This window comes from Nematolebias whitei, chromosome 16 (assembly GCF_014905685.2).
Source record: "Nematolebias whitei isolate Nwh7 chromosome 16, NemWhi1, whole genome shotgun sequence".
Taxonomy (NCBI): domain Eukaryota; kingdom Metazoa; phylum Chordata; class Actinopteri; order Cyprinodontiformes; family Rivulidae; genus Nematolebias; species Nematolebias whitei.
Genome location: NC_056513.1, coordinates 36260411 through 36284247, shown reverse-complemented (window position 1 = coordinate 36284247; position 23837 = coordinate 36260411). Strand labels below are relative to the sequence as shown.

General features: G+C 42.0%; 1 protein-coding gene across 1 annotated transcript in view; it reads right to left on the bottom strand.

Annotated features, from left to right (window-relative positions):
* pkn1a (protein kinase N1a) overlaps positions 1–23837 on the bottom strand; it is a 108213-nt gene that overhangs the window by 23570 nt on the left and 60806 nt on the right. The window contains exons 2-6 of the mRNA XM_037689974.1: positions 17907–18101; positions 14062–14167; positions 11522–11670; positions 8609–8729; positions 1040–1185 (exon numbers count right to left, since the gene is read on the bottom strand). Of these exons, the coding sequence (XP_037545902.1) occupies positions 1040–1185; positions 8609–8729; positions 11522–11670; positions 14062–14167; positions 17907–18101 (717 nt within the window). The remainder of the gene's footprint in view (positions 1–1039; positions 1186–8608; positions 8730–11521; positions 11671–14061; positions 14168–17906; positions 18102–23837) is intronic.

The following is a 23837-nucleotide window of genomic DNA, read 5'->3' as shown; positions in this document are numbered from 1 at the left end:
CTGTCAATAGCAGAGTGACTTCAAATATCAGTAATCGGTTTGACTGATCAGCTCATCGTTTGTTAGCTTGTTCTCTGTTTTGTCGTTGCAGCTTTCTGATGAGTTACTCTTGTTCTCCAAATACACCATACCATTCACTTTTTCACCAAATGTAGGTAAATTGATGTAAATGCAGAAATTAGTTTTAGCATAATATATTGTTTTGAAACATTCAGATAGTTTCTTGTAGGAGCTTTTTTATATTATTTACAAAGGGCTGCTGGTAAAAAAGATTTCGCTTTTAGCTTTCGGCTGCCTGAGACTTTCGGCTGGTACCTCCCTCCCTCCATCTTTCTATTTAGCTTTATCTGTATTATCTTTTCTTTTGTTTTTTTTGTCTGCTCCCTTCTTCAGGAGTCGCCACAGATAACTAACTTGCATGAAGACTTAAAAATTGTTTTTATGTCGGATGCTCTTCCTGATTCAAACACAGACCACCGAGCACCACAGCCCTCTGTGTGGAGCAGAGCTGCTATCTAGGGCACCCGGTGAAGCAGATGGTGGGGGTTAAGGGCCTTGCTCAAGGGCCCAGAGTGGGACAAATGAGGGTGGAGGCAGGTGTGAGTGTTTCACCTTTTCACCCACATTTTGATGTTGCCGGTCCAGAGAGTTGAACCAGCGACCTTCCAATCACTGGCCCACCTCTAATCTCAGCACCACCCCCTCCCTTTATCTGTATTATCTGTCAGATTGATCTAATTCTAAACAAGAGCATGTCCACTCCGTGTGCAGGTAATTTCTGTCAACACAAACAATTTGTTGCTGTTTCACAACAAAACATGACCTGCTGGTTGTCTTTCAGCTGGTCCCTGCAGGAGGGGGTCGTCACATACATTCATGGACAGATTTGATGATCGGAGTCCTTCCTGACACAACCTGGGCTCTAACCTGCGGCCTCAAGATTACAAGACCACGGCACTGACCACCAAGCTACCCCGACACACGAACTGATTTACAAAGGTCAAAGCGCTCGCTGTGAAGTGTGAGTGTGTGGTCGGACCTCAGACAGAGCCTTCTTGTCCTGAACCTTGCTGGCCCCCAGGAGCCTGAGGACGTTCTTGGCCCCCTCGGCGACAGCGTGCTCCACCCTGTAGTGATGCCTGAGCTCTTCGATGCGCAGCTCCACCCCGCAGAGGTCGTGGTTCCCTGTGAGGTCAGAGACGATGAGTTCAGTACGTTTGCTCAGTGCAGTTTTTCTGTTTCACTGAGGCTCATTACTTCAGGCTCTGCATTCCAGGAAACTCCTTTGTGAATTATAAGTCACCGCCTTAATGCATTTAGTACATTACACAAGAGTCAGACAGACAAATATTAAACAGATTATCAGCATCAGCTCCATCCTTTGACTGCAGAACGCCACACCTCACTTCACCAGCAACCAGAGCAAAAACATAAAGACGCTCCAGTCCATCCTTGTGAAAGTTATTCCACACTGTTTCATGTTTCAAGTATACTCTGAAGACCACTTCAAAGCTGAGTCTGAGTAAAAACACTCAGTTTATCTCCCCCCAGGGATGGAAGGACATGGTAATGGAAACGAGGTGCAGTGCTCTCGAGTCAACAGTGAAGGTGGGATCAGATCCTTTCACAATCATGGCTAAGCAGTTAGCGTAATGACGCAATAAACTCAAAGAAGCACGCTGATATGAGGGAGAGCAGGGAGGAGATAAGCAGAAAGACAAATAAATTTAAAAAAGTGTGATTAGAAGAAATGAATAATGGAGAGATATTATGTGGACGTATCAGATCTTTTTTGAGGCGAGAGTGAACCAGAGGAGAGGTGGGAGTGGAGGCTTTTACCTCCTAATAAGGTGCTGTGCCTGGAGCTCAGACCCTGTTAGATGACCCTTCCACGGGGTGTGGTGCCTGGAGACCGACTGTGTGTGTACTCTGAACACAGCCAGGCCTGGTCTGTGTGTGCACAGCGCACAGAGAAAGGAAACAGCTGCGTTTCTTTACCGATACGTCACTGAACCCCACCAAAGAACGGCTTTGATGTCCACAAACAGTGAAACTCAAAGGCCTACATGAACTCAGTTCCACACAGGAGCTGCTGGGAGATTAGAAGTTGTTTACTTTCAAAGGAACTCGTTGCAAACTATAAAATAAAACAAAAAGGTTATTTGGAACTACTGGTATATGAAAAGGTGCAGTTAGAAAGAGTTTGCTCTTTCAAACGAGAAGAGAAGCAAGAAGAAGGTAAAGATAATGGATGGATGGACAGATGGATGGACAGATGGATGGACGGATGGATTGAAAATGGATGGATGTATGATGGATGGATGGATGGATGAATGATGGATGGATTATGGATAGATTGATTGATGATGGATTGATGATGGATGGATGATGGCTGGATTATGAATGATGAATGAATGGATGGACGGATTGAAGATAGATGGATGTATGTATGGATAGATGTATGAATTATGGATAGATGGATTATGGATAGATGGATTGATGATGGATGGATGATGGATGGATTGATGAGGGATGGATGGATGATTATGAATAGATGGATGATAGATGGATGGATGGATTATGGATTGATGATGGATGTATGGATGAATGGATGGATGATCATGGATGGATGATCATGGATGGATGATGGATGGAATGATGATGGATGGATGATTATGAATAGATGACCAGTCACTGTAGAGCTTTTTGGGACTGGGATGATGGTGGCAGTCTTCAGGCAGGTGGGAACTGTCTCCAGGGTAAGTGAGGTGTTAAAGATGTCTGCCAGCACATCGCAGAGCTGATCAGCACAGTCTTTCAACACTTTTCCGGGGATGTTGTCTGGGCCGGTTGCCTTGTGTGGATTAATCCTCCTGAAAATACTCCTTACTTGGGCTGAGGTCACGCTGAGATGCTCTTCATCCGGTGGTGAGGTGAGTCTGGTGCTGGGTGGTCTGTTCGGGTCATCAAAGCATGCATAGAACTTGTTGAGGGCATCAGGCAGAGATGGGTCTTTGGGGCATTGTTCACTTCTTCCTTTATAATCTGTTATGCACTTAATGCCCCTCCACATGCTTCGAGGGTCTTGTGAGATGAATTGACCCTCGATCCTCTGTGCATATGTGGCCTTGGCCTTCTTAATACCAGCAACCAGCTCTTTCCTTGTCCTACTCCACTCCTCTGAGTTTCCAGACCTGAAGGCAATGTTTCTGGCTTCCAGCAGGGTGCGCACCTCTGCATTCAGCCAAGGTTTTCTGTTTGGGTAGCTTTTAACATTTCTGATAGTGGAGACGGTGTCAGTACATGTACTAATGTAATCCAGAACTGAGGATGTGTATTGGTCCAGATCAAGCAATCCTCCATTTTCAGCAGCTTCTCTGAAAACCTGCCAGTCTGTTCAATCAAAACAATCTCTCAGTAAAGGACTAAAGGACACTAAAGGACGTTAAGGTTTCATGTAGTCAACTGGTTCCAGATGAGTAATAAACCATCCATCCATCATCTTTACCCACTTCTTCCTTTTCAGGTCACGGGGGTCACTGGTGCTCATATCCAGCAGACATTGTGTGAGAGAGAGGTGGAGGACACCATGGACAGGTCTCCAGTCCATCACAGGGACACATAGTGACAAATGAGAAACAACCATTCACTCTCTCACTCACACCTAGAGACAATTTAGAGTTACCAATCAGTCTAACATGCATGTTTTTGATCTGTGGGAGGAAACTGGAGTACCTGGAGAAAACCCACGCATGCACAGAGAGAACATGCAAACTCCACCCAGAAAGAACCCAGGCTGGGATTCGATCCAGCGACCTTCTCGCTGAGAGGCAGCAGCTCTACCAACTGAGCCACTGTGTTGCAGAGTAATAACTGTAATTTAATTTAAAATGTTCTGCATATGGGTTAAACTTTAACAAAACAGTCTGCACAGGAATGGCCCATCAGGCCAGGACTCTGCAGTCTACACTCATCTCCAGGCCAGCGGTCACCCGTTCAGGGATGAAGATGTTCACATCCTGGATAGAGGGGAACGATGGTTTGAGAGAGGAGTAAAGAAGGCCATCTTTGTGAAGAGAACTCATCTATATTTAAACAGGGGCGGGGATCTCTGTGTCCAACATCCACCATCTTACAATGTTGTTATTGCCAGTATCACTCAGCCCGCGGTGCAAGTGGCCACCAGGGCACTAACGACCAGGTGTTAGGCTGATGGTCCTTCTTTTATATGTGAACTACTTCTGTCAGCAGCAGAAGCTGCAGTTTATAATGCCCCTTTTGCACAGCTCCTACTCAGCCTCAACTCTGCTCAGCCCGCCACGGAAAGATCCCTTTTGCCCCAGTACTTTTTAACAGATTTTTTAGCTGATTCTGGACCTTGTTTTGTCCCTGCTTCTCTGGTGGGACCGAGCGAGCTGACTCTGGACCAAAATGTGAATGCAGGACACTGATTGGTCAGGGGGAGGAGTCACTGGATCTCAGAAACTTTTCACCAATCCTCCATTTGCAATTTCTCAGAACTCGGAGCAGCAGCTGGATCTATTTTTAAGATTTTAAAACAATAATGACAACACCATGTTTAATGCTGATGTCCAGGCGTTTTTTTGTGTTTGGTGACCGACAACAAAATTCGAGCGAGCGGAGTCACCGCGCAGGACCAAACGAGCTGCCGACCCGTTGAAGCACGCGAGGCCGGACCCCGAGCCCCGGTCTCGCGTGCTCACAAAGGCCGGAGTCCGAGCCCTGGCAGGCGGGAGGACCGGGAGTCCGGGACGGAGGGTAGAAACTTTTTTTTTTTTAAACATTTTATTTATAAAAAATAATGTTTTTTTTATTAGTGAAGAATAAAAATAAATAAACGGTACCGGCTTTATCATGAAATCCTGTTTTCACTTTAACTTTATTAAATAATCTGTTAATTAAAGTTAACTCAGCTGAAAAATCATAAAAAGACAAAATTATTGGATCTCTCAGGAATATTTCCCTCAAATATGTTTAAAGAAGAGTTACAGCCTTTGGTTCAACTTTATTCTAACCCACAGATGTACAAATCACAAAACAAAAATTACACTTTAAATCACTAAAATAAAATCTGTATACAAGAAACAAAACCACATATCTAAATTGAACAATAAAAATAGATAAAATGAGTGCAAATATGTCAAATGATGAAGAAAAATATAGAATTTTAAATATAATTTAAAATATAAATGTTTTGGTAGAATCTGGTTAATCAGATTTAATTCAGTTTAATTATATAGCGCCAACAGAAGCTGTCTCAGAGCGCTGAACAGAAACATTCATATTTAAAACAATAATTTAACATTATTTATCTGAGAAGCGGGCAGCACGGTGGCACAACTGGTAGAGCTGCTGCCTCTCAGCGAGCAGGTCCCTGGTTCAAACCCCGGTCCAGGGGCCTTTCTGGGTGGAGTTTGCATGTTCTCTCCGTGCATGCGTGGGTTTTCTCCGGGTGCTCCGGTTTCCTCCCACAGACCAAAAACATGCATGTTAGGCTGATTGGTAACTCTAAATTGTCCCTAGGTGTGAGTGAGAGAGTGAATGGTTGTTTGTCTCGTTTGTCTCTATGTGTCCCTGTGATGGACTTGCGACCCGTCCAGGGTGTACCCCGCCCCTCGCACAGTGATTGCTGGACATGGGCACCAGCGACCCCCGTGACCCAAAATGGAATAAGCGGGTAAAGAAAATGGATGGATGGATGGATATCTGAGAAGCAGACTGCTTTGAGTTTAACTCATCGCAGAACTCTCACTCGGTGAACTAAAGTTCATTAAAAGTTCATTAGCAGGATTTTGGATTCTGGACACGCCTCCAGAACTGGTCCTGAAGTGCAGTGGAAATGAGGCTGATCTGAGCAGAGTTGGGGCTGAGTAGGAGCAGTGCAAAAGTGGCATAAGACTGAGTTTGTTGCAGCTCGTCAGACTGAAGAAGTCCTTTGGATAAAAGATGAAATGTTTCAAGAAGAAGAATCCATCCAGAGGACCTGACAAGAGTCTGAACAAGGTTCTTCTACATCAACCCCCACTGTCTGCTCACTAACGTCAACTACAGTGTCATTTTAATAATAACTCCACACAGCATGAAAACCCTGCAGGCTTTCCTCACGGAGAACACAGATGGACAAAACCTGTCCTTAAAAGGTCTTCAGGTGATCCCCTCAGACTGCAGATAACCACTTTCATATCAGCCATCATGAGCTGAAAGGCAAAGATGGGTCCCAGAGGGAATATATCATCTTTAAAAGCTGTTCTTACTGCTGTCCTTCTTTGTTCCCCTGATGCCTCTCAAACTGAACCCGTCTCACACACACACACATTTTGACAGCCATCTCATATTTCCAGTCCAGAGGCTGTAGGCCACAGGGCTTGCTGCTCTGTAGTAACCCACTCACCTGATCTGCCTCTGATCCAACACAAGTGAGGATAATGTTTCATAAGTATGAGAGGAATTGTGTTAAATGTCAAAAATAGCTTCAGTATTCAGCTGAACACTGACCAACTGGACCCATTACTCTGCCTGCACATGCTACACACAAAACGTGTATGTGTGTACATCAAAGGGACTTTTTATCTTTTTCGCTGCTTTTTTTTGAAGACTTTTTTGTTTTGCATTGCAGGTAAATCTGTTTTTTTCATTAAAGAGGCAGGTTTACAGGCTTTGTGCTGCTCACCTCCATGTACGGCCCACTTTGCCACACACACGCACAAACACGCACACAAAGGGTCTGCTGTGCATCAAACTGAGTGATTCTCTTCATCTTCTCCCCCCTCCATCCCCGGCAGGACCATGTGAGGACACAGAGCTGCCTCCTCATTGATCTGTTTACGTCTGCAGCGAGGAGCTGCTGCTCAGGACATACACACGAGCAGAATAAAGACACGCTGCAGAACAAACGAGGGAATTAATACGAAATAAACAAATAAATAGAACACGGCCTGTCAGTGCCAGCTGACAACTGTCAGAACCCAAACAGCAAAATGATGTGTGGCTGTCTGTCTGTTCGGTGCGAGCCTTGGAGAGGAGCACCATCAGGGCTCCAGCAGGCCAGAACCTGCAGCTCTTTATTGCCTCGTCACTTTCTATAGTTTACTTCTCATAAACCTGACAGTACAAAGTATCAGTGTCAGCTAACTGTAAGCTATGATCATCATCTAAAAAACTACATTACCCAGAGGACACTAGTTAAAAACAGGAAGTCATTACCGGTAGCTGGTTTTTTGTTTTTGCTGCTTCTGATTTAGAGAATCAAGTCATGCTCAATAATATTTCCTCTAAATACTTGTTTAAGTTCTACTTATTTATTTTTGCATGGATTGTGTTTATTTTTTAAGTTAATACGATGAAAATACTCAGTGTAGTTATAATACTGTGATACTGAACCCTGTTTCATTTTGTTGGGTGTCTGTGCACACATCAGTGTTTTGTAGTTTAAAAGTAATTGCATGTTTTATTTTATTATATTTCTGTGTACAGTAGTCCCTCGCTACTTCGCGGTTCAACTTTTGCGGACTCACTCTATCGCAATTTATGTACGTACAGTCCTGTATATATTTTCAAAATAAATTAAAAATAAATTAAAATAAAAAAAAATTTAAATGTGCCGCCATTTTGTAGTTTTCTTTAATTAAGCCTGCACTGTTTTGCCAGTCTAAAGAACTACGTTACCCAGAAGCCATCAGTTCACTTCCCAGAAGTCAACCCTGCTTCCAACTGCTGCTTTCTGCAAATGGAGGGAATGTTTTGCAGCAAAGTCAGAAGTTCTGTAAGTTCTGTTGCTCACAGGTCTGGCAGGAACGTCACAAATAATTCATAAGATGAACTCATCCTTCAGGTTGTATCTTCACTGTTGAGTAGCTGGGCTGCAGCTGATCTGGACTCCGTGTGACCCAGATCCTGGGAGCTGCAGACGACAGACAACTGCGGGCTTCAGCCTAATTCTGGTCACACGGCGCTGGTCCGGACCGGGTCAGAAGTGGTGGATTAAATCCTGGAGCAGCAGCACACGCACATCAAGCTGGATGGAGCGGTGGGCTTCAGTCATGCTGTACCAAGACTTTTTCCATATATCGGGTCGGACCGGAACCGAGCCACTCCTGTACTGCAGAGTCTGGGAAGTAAAATTTAGTAGCTACATATACTTATATGTAGCTTGTTGTTAAAATTAGTAGGTTTAAGAGTTTAGAGGACTGACTTGTGGGCTTCATCGCTGCAGGATAGTCTGCAGAAACAAACCGAGTCAGAATAAAACAGAGCTGGACCAGAACCAAAGCTGTTGCTGTTCTGCAGAGCTAGTAAGTGTACGTTGTTAAAATGACGTAGGTATAAGAGTTTAGAACATTGCAAGAGTGTGGGAAGGGTTTCTACAGCTTTAATATAAAGTTTACTGTACTTGAACTTGAACTTAAACTTGGACTACAGTATTCCTACTTTGCAGTTTATCGCAGGGGGCAGGGTACGAAACCCTCCTCGATGAACGAGGGACTACTGTAATCTGAGACTAACAGAGCAGTGTTTGATGAAGACAAACTAATAAATGCAGATAAAGTTGGTCTCGTCTCCATCTCCTCAGCCGGCGCGTCACACCCACCCTGTGCGTCCTCGGTGTGCTCAGTGGCCTGGACGGCTTTACGGATTTGCATCCGAATGATGTCGATTTTAGTCTTGCTGTCCTGCAGCATCTGCTGGGCGGTTTGCAGCATTTTCTTATCCTGAGGAAACAAAAAACAACCAAGCACGTCAGAGACAGAAAACTTGGTGCCAAAACAAGCAGGAGATGCTGGTCACTGACTTTTAGTAACAGATGCTCTGAATTTCAGGGATTTTAGTGAACAAAGTTTAAGTCTTTAAATTCTGTAGCAGTGAGGGGAAGTGGAGTGAAAGATGTTGTACAAGGGAGAGAAAAGACTCAAGATACTTTATTAAACAGACGGATGGACATCATGTTATAGACGTGTAGAGATGATCACAATCAGCAGACTGCTGTCAGAACCTTCAGCGTACTCAGAGAAAGTCTGAGCTAACAAAAATAAATAAATAAGCTAAAGTTTATTTCAGTTATTCTAAAAATGTGAAAATAATCTGTTTTCTTCTCTGTAATTGTCTTCTGACATTTATTAATAGCTGTCTAAGTTCAGGTTATGTCACGTCTGTTTTCAAGCATGCTGTGGTCAGGCCTCTTTTTAAAAAAAACGGGTTTAGATCCTACAGCTTTTTTTAATTTTAGGCCAATTTCACACTTATCATTTTTATCCAAAGTTCTGGAAAAGGTTGTTTTCATTCAGTTGCAATCTTTTTTTAGAACACAACAACTTGTTTGAAAAATTTCAATCTGGCTTCAGACCCCGTCATAGCACTGAATCTGCACTACTCAAAGTACAGAATGATATTCTTTTGTCCCTTGATGCCAAAAAACCTGTTCTGCTGGTGATGTTGGACCTCTCAGCAGCTTTTGATACTGTAGACCATCAGGTCCTGATCACTCGTTTGGCTCAGCAGGTTGGCCTTCAGGGAGTTGTGCTCGAGTGGTTTAAGTCCTATTTAATAGACAGAACTTTCTCTGTTATGATTGGTGATCTGTCCTCTTCTTCTGTCTCTTTGACCTCTGGCGTACCGCAGGGATCCATTCTGGGGTTGTTCTCTTCTCACTTTACATGCTACCATTAGGACCCATCATTGCACGCCATAATCTGTCTTTTCATCTGTATGCAGATGATCTACAAATCTATCTGCCGGTCACTCCCAGTTCCTCACTCAGTTTCAACTCTATTGCCAGCTGCTTCAACGACATTAAGCACTGGCTGTCTCAGAATTTCCTCCACCTAAATAACGATAAAACTGAATGGATTTTATTTGGTGCTTCCAGTAATTCATGCAACATCTCTCCCAGTATAGGTTTGTCGCTCCCCCACTCCAACCAGGTGGTAAAAAATCTATGAGTGGAGCTTGACTGTAACTTGAAGTTAGATAAACAGATCAGTTCTGTTGTGAAAACCAGCTTCTTTCAGCTCCGTCTGCTTTCTAAAGTAAAGTCACTCCTTAGCCGTAGTGATCTGGAGAAGGCCATCCATGCCTTTGTGAGCTCTAGGCTTGATTACTGTAACGCCTTATATGTCGGTATTAATCAATCCTCTATCTCCCGTTTACAGCTTGTACAAAACTCTGCTGCTCGCTTGTTGACTAACACACGTAAATATGAACATATCACTCCTGTCCTTTCTTCTTTGCACTGGCTCCCGGTTCAGTTTAGGATACAGTTCAAGCTGCTACTGTTTGTTTTTAAAGCTTTGAATGGCCTTGCACCACCTTATATTTCAGAACATTTGAAAGTCCACCAGCCCAGCAGAGCTTTACGGTCTGCTGGTCAATATCTGCTAGAGGTGCCTTGCTCAAGGTGCAAACAATGGGGGGACCGGTCCTTTTCTGTTGCAGGCCCAACAGCCTGGAATACTCTTCCCTATGAGCTGCGTGCCATCTCTGATCTGGTTCTGTTCAAAGCCAAACTGAAAACATACTTATTTAAAAGGGCTTTTAATGTTTAACTTTTAGTATTTTAGTATTTAGTATTTATTTATTTTATTTTTTTAATCTCTTTTACCTTATTTTATTCTGGCTGTGTTTTTAATTTGCACTGATTTATTGTGTCCTGTTTTTATCTTGTAAAGCACCTTGGTCAATGCAAGGCGTTGTTGGAAGGTGCTATAGAAATAAAGTTTATTATTATTATTATTATTATTATTATTATTATTATATAAAGGTGTACCGTGAAGTGCTGCATGTTCGGGATGTTTTTTAACAAATCCCAAGTTTTTGTCTGAGGTCTCTACATAAAACTGATTTCTTTAATATACTTTATATTGATATTTTAGCAAATTATTGCAATTTTTATTATTGTTATTTTATTTTATTGCTATTTTTAAAAATATATTATAGCTATTTTGGGGTGTAACTGGGACCCTGTGTACACAATTTCGTTCCACCTCATGTACCACATGTGATGCGAATAACAATTAAGAACCTTGATTTACTGTCAAGGTAGTCTGGATTCCAATCAGAATATCCAAACCATTAAAAGAAAAAGAGGATAAGTTCAGATAGATGGTTTGATCAGTCAGTAGTATTCAGAGCTGTAGTCCGAGGCCATTTTCTTTAGACCCGTCAGAAAATGCCTAGTGGCTGATTTACATCAGAGGTGATGTTAAAGCTGGACAGCTGACAAATGGCAGCAAGTGGGTATGATATATTTTAATTAATTTAACTAATAACTGACTTTTAAAAATGAGTGCTTAATAAGAAGATGGATTTTGTTTAAAATAAAGGTCACCCAGCACCCAAATATTTAAAGCTCATTCAACCCAGGACTGTGCTCCGTTTTCCTGAACACAGCCATTTTCAGCTAAATGTTTGTTTTGCTACGTTTTGCTTCAGTGGGAATAAGTGTGTGTGTGTGTGTGTGTGTGTGTGTGTGCGTGTGTGTGTGTGTGTGTGAGCAGAAAACCTTTACCTTGGTGGATCCATTGGCGTAGATGGGGATCATGTTCTCAACTCCCTGTTTGACTTTAAGCTCGATGTTGAGCTGCCTCTCTAGGGCTGCGATGCGCTCCCTGTGAGCTGACGTGCGACTCTCTGCCCCCGGAGAGCGAGGACAGTCATCTGCAGAAGTAAGGGAAGGTTTGAGACGACATAATAAGGAACAGGATGGTGGTTCACATGGTGAGGACTACAGAGTAGAAAATCTTCAGGGAGTTTCAAACAGCAGCTAATAATACTGCTGCTGCAGATGTGCCAGATGTTTTAATATGGAATGATAAAGAAAAGGTCCTGAGACCAGATTAAATATGATCCACAGTCCACACCACATGAGTGCTACAAATAAAGAAAATAATAATAATAATAACATATCTTCATGTTCAATTGTTTTCATCAACTTTAACTGGAAGAAAATGTAAACAAAAAAACTTTTAAGACGTTTGACTGCAAAAAATAATAACAGTAATAAAAAATATCAGGAGTGTTGTAATATTAATTTAGACTAAACATATGAGCTAGGTTTTAAACTAGATTTATTTTGGGAAATATTTAAATCATTTATTGTCCAAAGCCTGAACTGGTTGCAGTGACATGTTATCCCTCCCTCACCTGTTTTTACTGGGCCAATCAATACAACTACGGTAATCATGCCTGGAAAATCAAAGCCCTTCATCATATTTTAGGCCCCCCCCCCCCCCCCTTCCAAAAAAAAAGTGATGAAAATGCCAGGAATACTTTGTTTACTTGGTGGCAAAAATACTCATAACATTTAAAAAGTTCTAGAATTGCGCCGCTCAAGGTGGCTGCATGTTGGAGCAGATCTGTTACTTTCATTCTGAGTTATTGCTTTTGGAAACTTTAATTCCTATTTTTTTCTGGATGTAAATCACTTTTTTCGGATGATTATTTCCTCTGGTATCAGATGCTGTGCAGCTGGAAGGATTTTAACTGAAACCTTTTTACTTTTGGACATTTGTTGTGATGTGTAACCATGGCAACAAGGTGTATTTTTTTTAACAACCAGGAGCAGCTGAAATACCTCAACTACAGCATCAAATCCTAAATGAGTTGAAAGGAGGCTCTGTGGACAAATTCCTGTCAACCTGGCGGCGGTGCTCGAGTGTCTGATCGCCGAGATTCTGGAGCTGGTGGCAAACTCGGCTCGTGACAACAGGAGGACTGGGATCATCCCCCGGCACCTTCAGCTGTCTGTCCGTGGTGATGAGGAGCTTGGCAGACTGCTCGGAGGAGTGACCGTCACTCAGGGAGAAATTCTGCCCAGCATTCGGGCACTCCTGCTGCTCAGGAGGACCGAGAGGCCCGCCGGATCTGACGGCGGGATGGATCTGGGTGGACGGGTCGGTGTTTGTGGCCGGATTCTACGGATTCGCTGCGGGAGATCCTTCCTGCCCACAGCTATAAGCATCTAACAACTCTCGAATGAAATCAGGATGATGAGCTATAACAACACTTAATTTCCCTCTGGGATTAATAAAGTATTTTTGAATTGAATTGAATTGAATTAAGGTTTCTGTCATGGTATCACTTTCCTAATAATGGATTTTATGGTGTTTTATCAGATCTTGAAGATTTATTTTTAAATAATGCGACCTTCCTGGTAAAATAATTGATAATTTTAAAAAAATCCAACCCTGAACAGTATTTCTCCACAACTCTGTCTCTGATCTATGTGGAGAAGTTTCTGGTCTTCATGCTGCCTCATGGTTGGTAGTAGACCTTACTAACTGGGGATCCATCGATCTTGACAAGAAATGAGAAAACAGTTCTCTCTCCCAGGGCTGAGAGAAAAGCCCTGGTTTGGAAGTTCTAGCAACTTGTTCTCAACACGTGATCTGTGCAGAACTGTTTTTCTTGGGGGTTTCCAAGAACTATTGGAAGACTGGTCAGAGATACGAAGTGGGCACGTGGATTTAAAGTGGAAATGTACATTCCAGTGTTCTGCTGGTGCAGAAGTTTGTACAATGGAAGGTTTTAAGGAGCAGCTGACCAAGCTGACATGCTTTTAAAGACAAAGACGTGCAAATGGCTAACTCATAAAAAGAACAAAGCCCAAACATTGTGCATACAGTGCTTTTATTAAAAAAAATACATTAACTTTGGGGAAAATTCATAAAGTCTAAACATGTTCAGACAAAAGAGTGGTGTTACTGGCAGAGGGCAATCAGTCCTGCAGTGGGAGGACATGTGGACACCTCAGGAGCTCGGTGCTTGAGTTTCTTGACAAGTATAAAATGTCCTGTACAAAAATAACTTTGTTCTTGACAGCGCAAAGAAACAAACACATTGTTTGGTTCTTACGGGTTTGCAATAAGCTTTTATTTGTTGAACTGATGATTGTTCTGGGGGCTGTTAGAACATTTTATACTGCCATCATTTTACACGTAGATTACCCACAGGTGGATCTTATTGAACTAATTATGCGTCTTCTGAAGACTAAACACTGTCAGGTGATGATAATAAAAAGATAAAATCTGATCTGTGACAGAATCATACCTTTACTCTCCTCGCCTCCTTTCACCACGATGTGAGCATCCAGCTCCTGCAGCTGAGCGTGCAGGTTGTCCAGCCGTCGGCTGGAAGAGCGCAGCTGACTGTCCACCTGAGAGACAAAACATGGTTAGCTTTAAAGTCTAGATAGAAGACATCACTCCATCACTTTCTATGCCAAACCATCAGTGGCTGAGCCTGATGTGGGAAAGACTTTGATCAGATGTGAGGACATGAACAGGAACAGGAAAACAGGACTGTCTCTCCAGTACCTTATTCAATTCAATTCAATTCAAATATACTTTATTAATCCCAGAGGGAAATTATTTGTTGTTGTAACTCATTATCCTCATTTCATTAAGAGATGTTATAGATGCTGATGGCTGTAGGCAGGAAGGATCTCTTGTAAAGGTCCATTCCACAGTGGATCCCAAGAAACTGGCTGCAGATGCCGTCCGATCCGTCCACCCAGACTCGGCTGGCCTCTCGGTTCCCCCGGGCTGTAGGACCGCCTGAATGCCGGGCAGAACTCCTCCCAGAGCGATGGCCACTCCTCCCAACAGTCTGCCGAGCTCCTCATTGCTGCAGACAGCCAACTGTAGGTGCTGAGGGACGATCCTGTCCTTCCGCTGTCATGAGCCGTGTTTCCTGCTAGTTCCAGGATCTCAGTGGTCAGGCACTCGAGCACAGCTGGCAGGTAGATGAGAATGCGCCCATAGGACATCCTTTCAACTCATTTGAGATTTGGGGCTGTAGTTGAGATATTATTTGAGCTTTTGAGATGTTAATCAGCTGCTGTTGGTTGTAGAAAAATGCCTTGTTGCCATGGTTACGCATCATAACAAATGTCCAAAACTAAAAAAGTTTCAGTAAAAATCCTTCCAGCTGCACAGCATCTGATACCAGAGGAAACAATCATCCAAAAAATGTGATTTACATCCAGAAAAAGAGGAATTAAAGTTTCCAAAAGCAAAATGTCAGAATGAAAGTAACAGAGCTGCTCCAACATGCAGCCACCTTGAGCGGCACAATTCTAGAATGAATTCTTTATGAAAAACAATTCAAGACAATTGTTCTTCCAATACAGCCAGATTGACTTCCTATCTACCTCTTGCTCTCCACTGCTACCAAGAACCACCAGGAATGCAATACATTTCCACACTGCTGATTTTCAAGGTCCTGTTTCATCTAAACTAGCCCTTCTTCATTGGTTTTGTTGTAGAGTGCTTTAGATAGTGTCTTCTTCATCTTATTTTCTGTATTCTTATTCTTTAGTGTTCTTCATCTGATTGCATGCAGACACTTTTTTTTGTACTGTGACTGTTTGCTATAGATACATGTACCACTGTACCTTGAATGTAGATGTGTAGTAGCTGCATAGAAAAGCTACCACTGAGTAAAAACATTTGCAAACACTCCTCAACTTTCAGTGAAATACATACATGTATACTGTATGTATATTTGGCATGGCAGCATACATTCAGTTGAGACAGTAGCAAACAAATGTCTTGTCTAATTCACCGCTCACTAGGCCGATTCCTTTTTCTAAGACTCAATACCATTTTTTTCCAGCTTTATGGCAATTTCATTACAGAATTGTTAATTTTCTAAGGTTTGACTTTGGAAAAAAACTTTCACATCTGACAAGCGGCTATGGCTGAGTGGTTAGAGCAGTCGTCCTCCAATGCAAGAGTTGGGGTTTTGATTCCACCAGCAGTCACATGCCAAGTGTCCCTGGGCAAGACACTGAATCCCTCATTGCCTCTGATGTGTGTCCCATCGGTGTATGAATGTGATAAAGCTCTGATTAGTCTCTTTAGAATGATTTGTTCAGTTAGCTTTGTAGAGATCTAGTAGAGTGCTGTATGAATGGGTAAATGAAAGCACAGATTGTGTTGTAAAGAGCTTTTATTATCTTGATGCTATACACTGCCTGGCCAAAAAAAAGTTGCCACCTGGATTTAACTAAGCAAATAGGTACGAGCCTCCTATTGGATAATTACTGCATGGACGATTATCTTTCAGATGGCAACAAGTTATTTAATCCCAACTGGTGCAATGAGTTGCTTCTCATTTCTTAAACAACCATGTCGAAAGACACTTCACGTGGTAGTGGAAAAAATGTCAGTCTGTTTGAGAAGGGTCAAATCAATGGCATCAAGCAGAGAAAACACCTAAGGAATTGCAGAAACTAATAAAATTGAGTTGAGAACTGTCCAACGCATTATTAAAAACTGGAAGGATAGTGGGGACTCATCGTCTTAGAGGAAGAAATGTGTCTGGAAAAAAATCCTGAATGATCGTGATCGATGATCACTTGAACTTTTGATGAAATCAAATGGAAGAAAAACAACAGTAGCACTCAGGGCTATGTTCAAAAGTGAAAGTAAGAGCATTTCCACACACACAATGAGAAGGAACTCAAGGGATTGGGACTGAACTGCTGTGTAGCCCTAAGAAAACCACTAATCTGTGAGGCTAACTGGGAAAAAAGGCTTCAATTTGCTAGGGAGCATAAAGATTGGACTCTGGAGCAATGGAAGAAGGTCATGTGGTCTGATGAGTCCAGATTTACCCTGTTCCAGAGTGATGGGTGCATCAGGGTAAGAAGAGAGGCAGGTGAAGTGATGCACCCATCATGACTAGTGTCTAGTCATCAATGAAAGATCCTGGTGAAAAATTAATGCAACACTGGATGGAAATAGGGCAGCACGGTGGCACAACTGGTAGAGCTGCTGCCTCTCAGCGAGCAGGTCCCTGGTTCAAACCCCGGTCCAGGGGCCTTTCTGGGTGGAGTTTGCATGTTCTCTCCGTGCATGCGTGGGTTTTCTCCGGGTACTCCGGTTTCCTCCCACAGTCCAAAAACATGCGTTAGGCTGATTGGTAACTCTAAAATTGTCCTTTGGTGTGAGTGAGAGAGTTAATGGTTGTTTGTCTCGTTTGTCTCTATGTGGCCCTGTGATGGACTTGCGACCCATCCAGGGTGTACCCCGCCCCTCGCACAGTGATTGCTGGACATGGGCACCAGCGACCCCCGTGACCCAAAAATGGAATAAGCGGGTAAAGAAAATGGATGGATGGATGGATGGATGGAAATAGATCTTGTGACATTGCAGAAGCTTATTGAAACAATGCTACAGTGAATGCATGATGTAATCAAAGCTAAAGGCGGTCCAACAAAATATTAGTGTGTGACAATTTTTTTTAGTGGCAACTTTTTGGGGGGCAGGCAGTGTAGAAAGGAGCTATATAAGTACAGTCCATTTCCATCTGTTAGCTGCTAATTGTTCAAGACTCAGGTCGAAGGGGCAGCAGCTTGAGCTTGAGGCCCAGACATTCAGTCCACAGCCTCCTCTTCAAGCTCTTCTGGGAGGACTCCAAGATGTTCCCAAGCCACTTGATAGACATGTTCTCTCCAACATGTCCTGGGTCTTCCTGCGGTCTCCTTACAGTTGGACAGGCCATCCAGGGAGCATCTGTACCAGACGCTCAAACCACCTAAACTGGCGCCTCTCGATTTTGAGGATCTACTCCAAATCTCTCCGGAATACTGGACTCTGTCTCTAAGGGAGAGTCCAGCTAACCTGTGGAGAAAACTGATTTCAACTCATTTTGTTTATCTGTGAAGGTCTGTGATGTTTCATTATTCCCCAAACAGCATCATAAAGACCAAAGAAAATCACCAAACAGGTCAGGAATCAAGTAGTTGAGAAGTTTAGAGCAGGTTTAAGTTTTAAAATAATATCCCAACTTTTAAGCATTTCTTAGAGCTCTGTTCAAGTTGTTATCTGAAACTGGAAAAAGTATGGCTGGACAACAACCCTACTAAGACGCGCTGTAGCTCTGCTCACCTGCTGGGCGTTCCTCTTGTCGGTTGTCGCTCTTCGCAGATTTTCGGCCCCTTCCTTGATCTTCAACTCCTTACGAATCTCCCTTCGGATTCTTTCCCGCTGCTCGTCCAAAAGCTGCTGAACGCTCGAGTCTGAGAAGTCGGAGTTCTGGTCCAGACCAAGCTGCTCCAGGACCGACAGCCCTCCGGGATCACTCTGTAAGTGGACGGTGTGAAACAAAAAACATGGAGAAACAAAGTGGTTTGTGGTTAGTAACAGTGCAGAAAGTAACTCTGAATACCCATTAAACTAAACCTCGTCTTCAGCTTAATATGTGGTGTTTAGAGTGACAAGAACGAAAAAGGAAGAGATGGTGAATGAGATAAGGCAATAATGAGAGGAAAGACAGAGATTATAGAGATGGGGTAGCAGAGCAGACTGGGGAATAGAAAAGTAACAAATGGGGAAAAACGAAGTAACCCCAACTGTAACTCTAATGTTACAGCCTGTGTTAATTTTATTTAAAACCAATCTGCTACGTTCTGCTCATTTAAAAGATAACTTATTTGCTGAAGTCCATGAAAATTCTGAGAAACGTTGTTTTTCAAGTCAGGCTATGTGTCAGACAGGCTATACATCAGAACAAACCTGTCTCATTAGCTTAAATCTCCATTTTCTTCAGCCTCCGTGTGATTCACTCTTTATCTGATAATCATCTTAGCCTACTATAAAAAGCATCAGGTCTCCTTTTTCAACGTTACTATTAAACCAAAATGTTCATCCTACATTTGATCTTTGCTAGCAGAGCTACAAATAACGACAAAAATGACACTCCGAGAAGAAACAAACAAACAAAAAAAAATAACGTTTAGGAACACAGAAGACTCTTTGTCACTCCGAATCTTTGAGACAACAGGAGCGCACAAATGAATCAAACGAGAAGGTAAAGTCTCACCTCAGAGCTGTCCTCATCCTCCTCGTCCCCATGCCAACACATCACTGACTCAAAACCCGCCCCCCCACCCCCAAAAAAGCTAAGGAAAAATAGAAATTTTTGATTTGCTTCTAAACTCGGGCAAAGACTTAATGCAAAGCCAAGAGCAAAATGTGCTGTTGGTGGGGGGGGGCCATATGATAATAAGAGATAAAGGGAGGGAGAGTTAAGTGAGAGAGGAGGGGAACGCCTCCAAAAGAGGATATCCGTCCTAACACTGAGCTGCTCAGGCCTTTCCTGTTTCCTCTGCCATTTTGCTGCTGTCAGTGGTGAGTCAGACACAGGGAATAAAAACAAAGACAGTTCCACACACAAAGAATGAGCAGTTGTAAACTATAACGTGAACTAATGTGATAACTCTGAAAGTTGCCAAGTCATCCCCATCTGATTATGTTTACCAAAACATCAGCTCTGACGAAAAGACAAAGAGAAAGCCTGGGTTTCCTACTTCCCCCTCACTTGGACCGGTGATATGATCTAAAGTGAAGAAACCAGGGCAGGATGAGCTTTCTAAGTACTGGATCAAAGCTGAAGAGCAGTACGTTTGGGATCCATTTATGTAGCTCGCCTGACCACATTTCCTCTCATCTACAAACCCCAGCGGTTCCTCTTCTACTGAAAGAAGAAGCAAAGGGACGATACAATCTCTGCAAAAGCAGCAGTGTTGACCGATTCATGCTGGCCTCCAACCACCTTTAACAAGTACCTGTGTTAGAATGTACATCAGCGTTGAGATACAAATATCTGGTGCTCTTTTGAATAAGACGAATGTTGTCTACAGACTGGAGTTCAAGCTCAAGTCCAAGAATCACTGTTATCACCAAGGGGCAATTTGTTTCAGTCAGTAGACAGTAAAACATCCATACTAGACAAGACATTAAGACGTTAAAATAACCGTACAGAGATCATCATTGTTCGATCGATGCAAGGATGAATGAGTTTTTCAGTCTGTTCGTTCCACATCTGGGCAGCAGATACCTGCGTCCAGATAGAAGCAACCTGAACTCACCATGGAGTGGGTGATCAGGATCTGCCAGAATCAGCCTGGCCTTGTTCAATGGCCTCACCTTGTGTAGGTCAGTGAGGTTCTGTAAGGGCTATACCAGGGGTCTGCAACCTGCGGCTCTGGAGCCACATGTGGCTCTTTGGTCCCTCTGCAGCGGCTCTTTCAAGCTTTGACCAAAACTGACATAAAACTGAAATTTATTGGTTGTTATAACAACTAAATTGGCTGGTTTTAGCAGTTTTCCTGTAATTTATTTAGCAAATATATGAATACTAGAAACATTACAAGGAGTAAAACAGAATCATGTTCACTTTATACTTTATTTCTTCAAAGTAGGATATGTAATTTTTCTACAATAAAAAAAAATCACATAAGAATGCATTGTTTATTGTTTTAGTTTTTAGAAACTGGGCAAAAACTAAATTATTTTTTCCTTCTTTACAAGAATCTCGTCTTTTATTTTGTCTTAGAATGTAAAAATATCAATAAATGTTAAAAATCATTAGATATTTTTAGTTTTATAAAATCACCCCTACTGTCCAGAAAAGTGCCCTCCAACAAACTTAAAGTGGTCTGTGGGCCACCAGTTGAGAATCCCAGTTGTAGCAGGTATTGTGGCTCCAGACATGTTTAACTTAGTGAACAAAAGGGCAGAAATGGCTCTTTTGGTCGTAAAGGTTGCAGACCCCTGGGCTATGCCACTCCCATGGATGCTTTAAAAAAACAAAGAACAGAGTAGCTGATCATAAGAATGCCATTCGGACAAAGATAATGAAGAAAATAACGGCATTATGTTATGAAAGAACGAGGCACGATGGTCTGAATCCACTGAAAATGATGGTAGAAGACATCAGAGGTGTTGATCACCTGAAAAGGCTTCTTCAGTGTGAAACCTTTGAAAGCAACAACATATCCTGGACTCTGACATGAAATAGACCTTTCCCCGCTTTTGTGACAAATCTAATGTGTGTTGTAAAGATTAAATCAAAAATCCTCCTAATCGCCTCTAACAGTTCTTGAGCAGCCTGGGTCACTTCTGACAGAAATTTCATTGTATTTTGGCAGCGCAATGGTTTAGTGGTTAGCACTGTTGCCTCACAGCAAGAAGGCTCAGGATACAAGCCCTGGTTTGAAATTTCTGTGGAGAGTTTGCATGTTCTTCTCATGTTTGCGTGGGTTTTCTCCCACAGTCCAAAAACATTCATGTTAGGCTGGCTTCAGGACCAGGCCTCCCTTACAAAGGAGGTCAGTGATCTCTATGGTTGAAAAAAGGTTAATATAAATATTTCTGCCTGAACAGCTGCGTAGTGGAACTTAATCTAGCAGGTAAAGGTTTGAATAAGAGCAGAAAACAATGTGACATTTTAAAAACAGTAGTTGTTTATAAATGGTATAATCTGCTATAAAAGCGGGTCTACATCGATCAGAACCATGAGTTAATAACCAATCTGAGCGGACCCACCCAAAATAACTTAGGTCTTAAAATTTCACAGATGTGCATCTTGTTAGTGCTACAGCTTCCTGCTGCTGCTGCTATTCACATTACATACATTGCATACAAATACCCAAAGCATTCTATATAAAAAAGTAAAATGTTGTATTCTACAAAATTGACGGTAGTGGAGATATTTACAAGATAGCACTTGCTTGACACGATATGAAATCTTAGATTTTGGAGTTGTATTAAATCCACAGCAACCTCCTTTGGACTCAGCTGTATTCAGATTAGCCATTAGCTTGTCAGACAGGTCAAAATTAAACTCTTATTCCTCCAATTTTTTTATTTTTTTTTTGTCTATGAAGCAGTTTTTCTATTTGTAGCTGGTCACAAATAAGACACAACAAGGATAAATTAGCCATCAGGGATTATGTCTCACTGTGTGTAATGGGACCAGTGCTCAGCTCAAATGTGACACAAACCAAAGCTTAACGGTGATGTATTCGTACCACATAACAAAACATAAAGCAGGGTTAAAGTGTGAGCAGATTTTAAGATGTTTGTCTTGTGGGTTGCTGCAGCTAATAGTTCTCAGCTCATCTGATTACTGAGCAACCCTGTAGCATCAAACAGAATAAAAAGGAGCGGAGGTCAGCTGATTTGAACAAAGCTTAGCCACAAAAGACCCTCACTCAGACTGAAGCCCAGTCTAAACAACCTGAGGGACTGAGTTTCACTCGATCAGGGCAGGACAACAGGATACAGACTAGTTACACCAATGAAACATGAGACTTACTGCGAGACAACGTTAGAATTGTGGGAAAGTAAACCAAGTCGCTGGAAACGTTCATGTTTTCTCGTCACTGAAGTGAATAGACTCGACTAATTACATGTAATTTTTGGGACAGTTTTTATTTTTCACATTAAAAGCTGACTCATTTCCTTCTGCTACTTCAGGATAAACTATAAGAAAACTACTTCCTGTAGTCTAAAAGACAAGCTGCGCCAATGATTGGTTTGATAAATGTAGAACGAACAGACTCAAATTACTTCAGATAGCATGGTATGAGGCACCGCTCATTAGTTTTTGAGGTGAAACTTCAAAAACAGCTGAAAGCTTTTTATTAAGTTGGGCATCATTAGTTCTCATTACGTCAGGTGAATCATTTGTGTCTTGTTTGTTTTAGACTTTTATAATCATTAACTAGTGTGAGTCGTGATCGGTGTACTTTGGTTAGTTTTTGGTGTTTTGGCTCTGTTCTTGTATTTTCATTAAGATTTGATTTGATATTTTTGTGTTGATATTGTGTTAAACCCTGTTCAGTGTCCCCTGTGGCATTTCTCATTCGCACTCAGTCAGCTTCATCTGTTTTTCCAGTCAGCTTGCCACGCCCCCTTCACCTGCACGCCACCCCACTCATCCATAGCTCTATTTATTCAGTTTCTTTCCACCTTCACAAAAGTTCTGCATCGTTCCACCATCAGGTTTTTCTCATCGCTCCGGTGTTGTTCACCTCTAGCTTTGCTGTAAATTTGCTACCATGTCAGCATTTTTTTAATTAGTAAAATAAATAACTTTGCTTTTCAAGATCCCCGTGTCTAGCCTGCATTCTGGGTTTGAAGTATGCTAAACTTTGAGATTGTGATTTACTTTTTTTTTAATCCAAGGCAGCAATGTGGAAATTGATTCCAGTACAATTCCTTTGCAAAGTTACTTTTCTTATATCAGAATAGGGCAGCATCACCTGAATGTTTGCATGTTGGGTCTTGGGCAGGGCTTAATTTGAGCCTGATCTTGCCGGAACAGGATCCCGGAACGCTCTTATTTTGACAGGATGTGTTCCGGTAACTGTTTGCTATGGTCCGGTAAACTCTCAGGCCTAATAATAAAGTTATAAGCAAATATGACTGTCTTGAACAAAAAAAACTTAAATTGGATATGTAAACTGAAAATAATTACATAAACACTCATTTTAAACACAACAGCCACTTACGAGCTTCCTATTATCACATCAGAGCTGCCCCTTCAAGTAGCTTATACCTTTAAAAAAATCTCCGCCCCTAAAAGTTCATTCATGGGCAATTTAATTAAAAACACAAAAATATAATTGAACAGCACAACTAGGGATGAACAATATTGTATTTTTGGCAGATATCTGATAACAATACAAATATTTTTTTCCCTAGACCTACTTATAGAGACTACATGGCTTCCTCTGCTGTGAAATTAAAATACTATGGTCTGCTACCAAATGTGAAAGCCAAAAAGGGGGCTGAAAATGATGTAACACTTCAACTTGGATTATGTTTAATGTCAAGTTTATTAATGACATTTACTCTCTGAAACACAATGACAACACTTGGACAGTGCAAATGTGTAAATTTTCACAAATGTAAACTCAACGGTGTGTGTGATGTCATAATGTTGTGCTGGTGCTGCAGGCATCCTTGTCACTGGGTTGTAACACAAAAAACAGTGCCTTTGATATATATATATATATATATATATATATA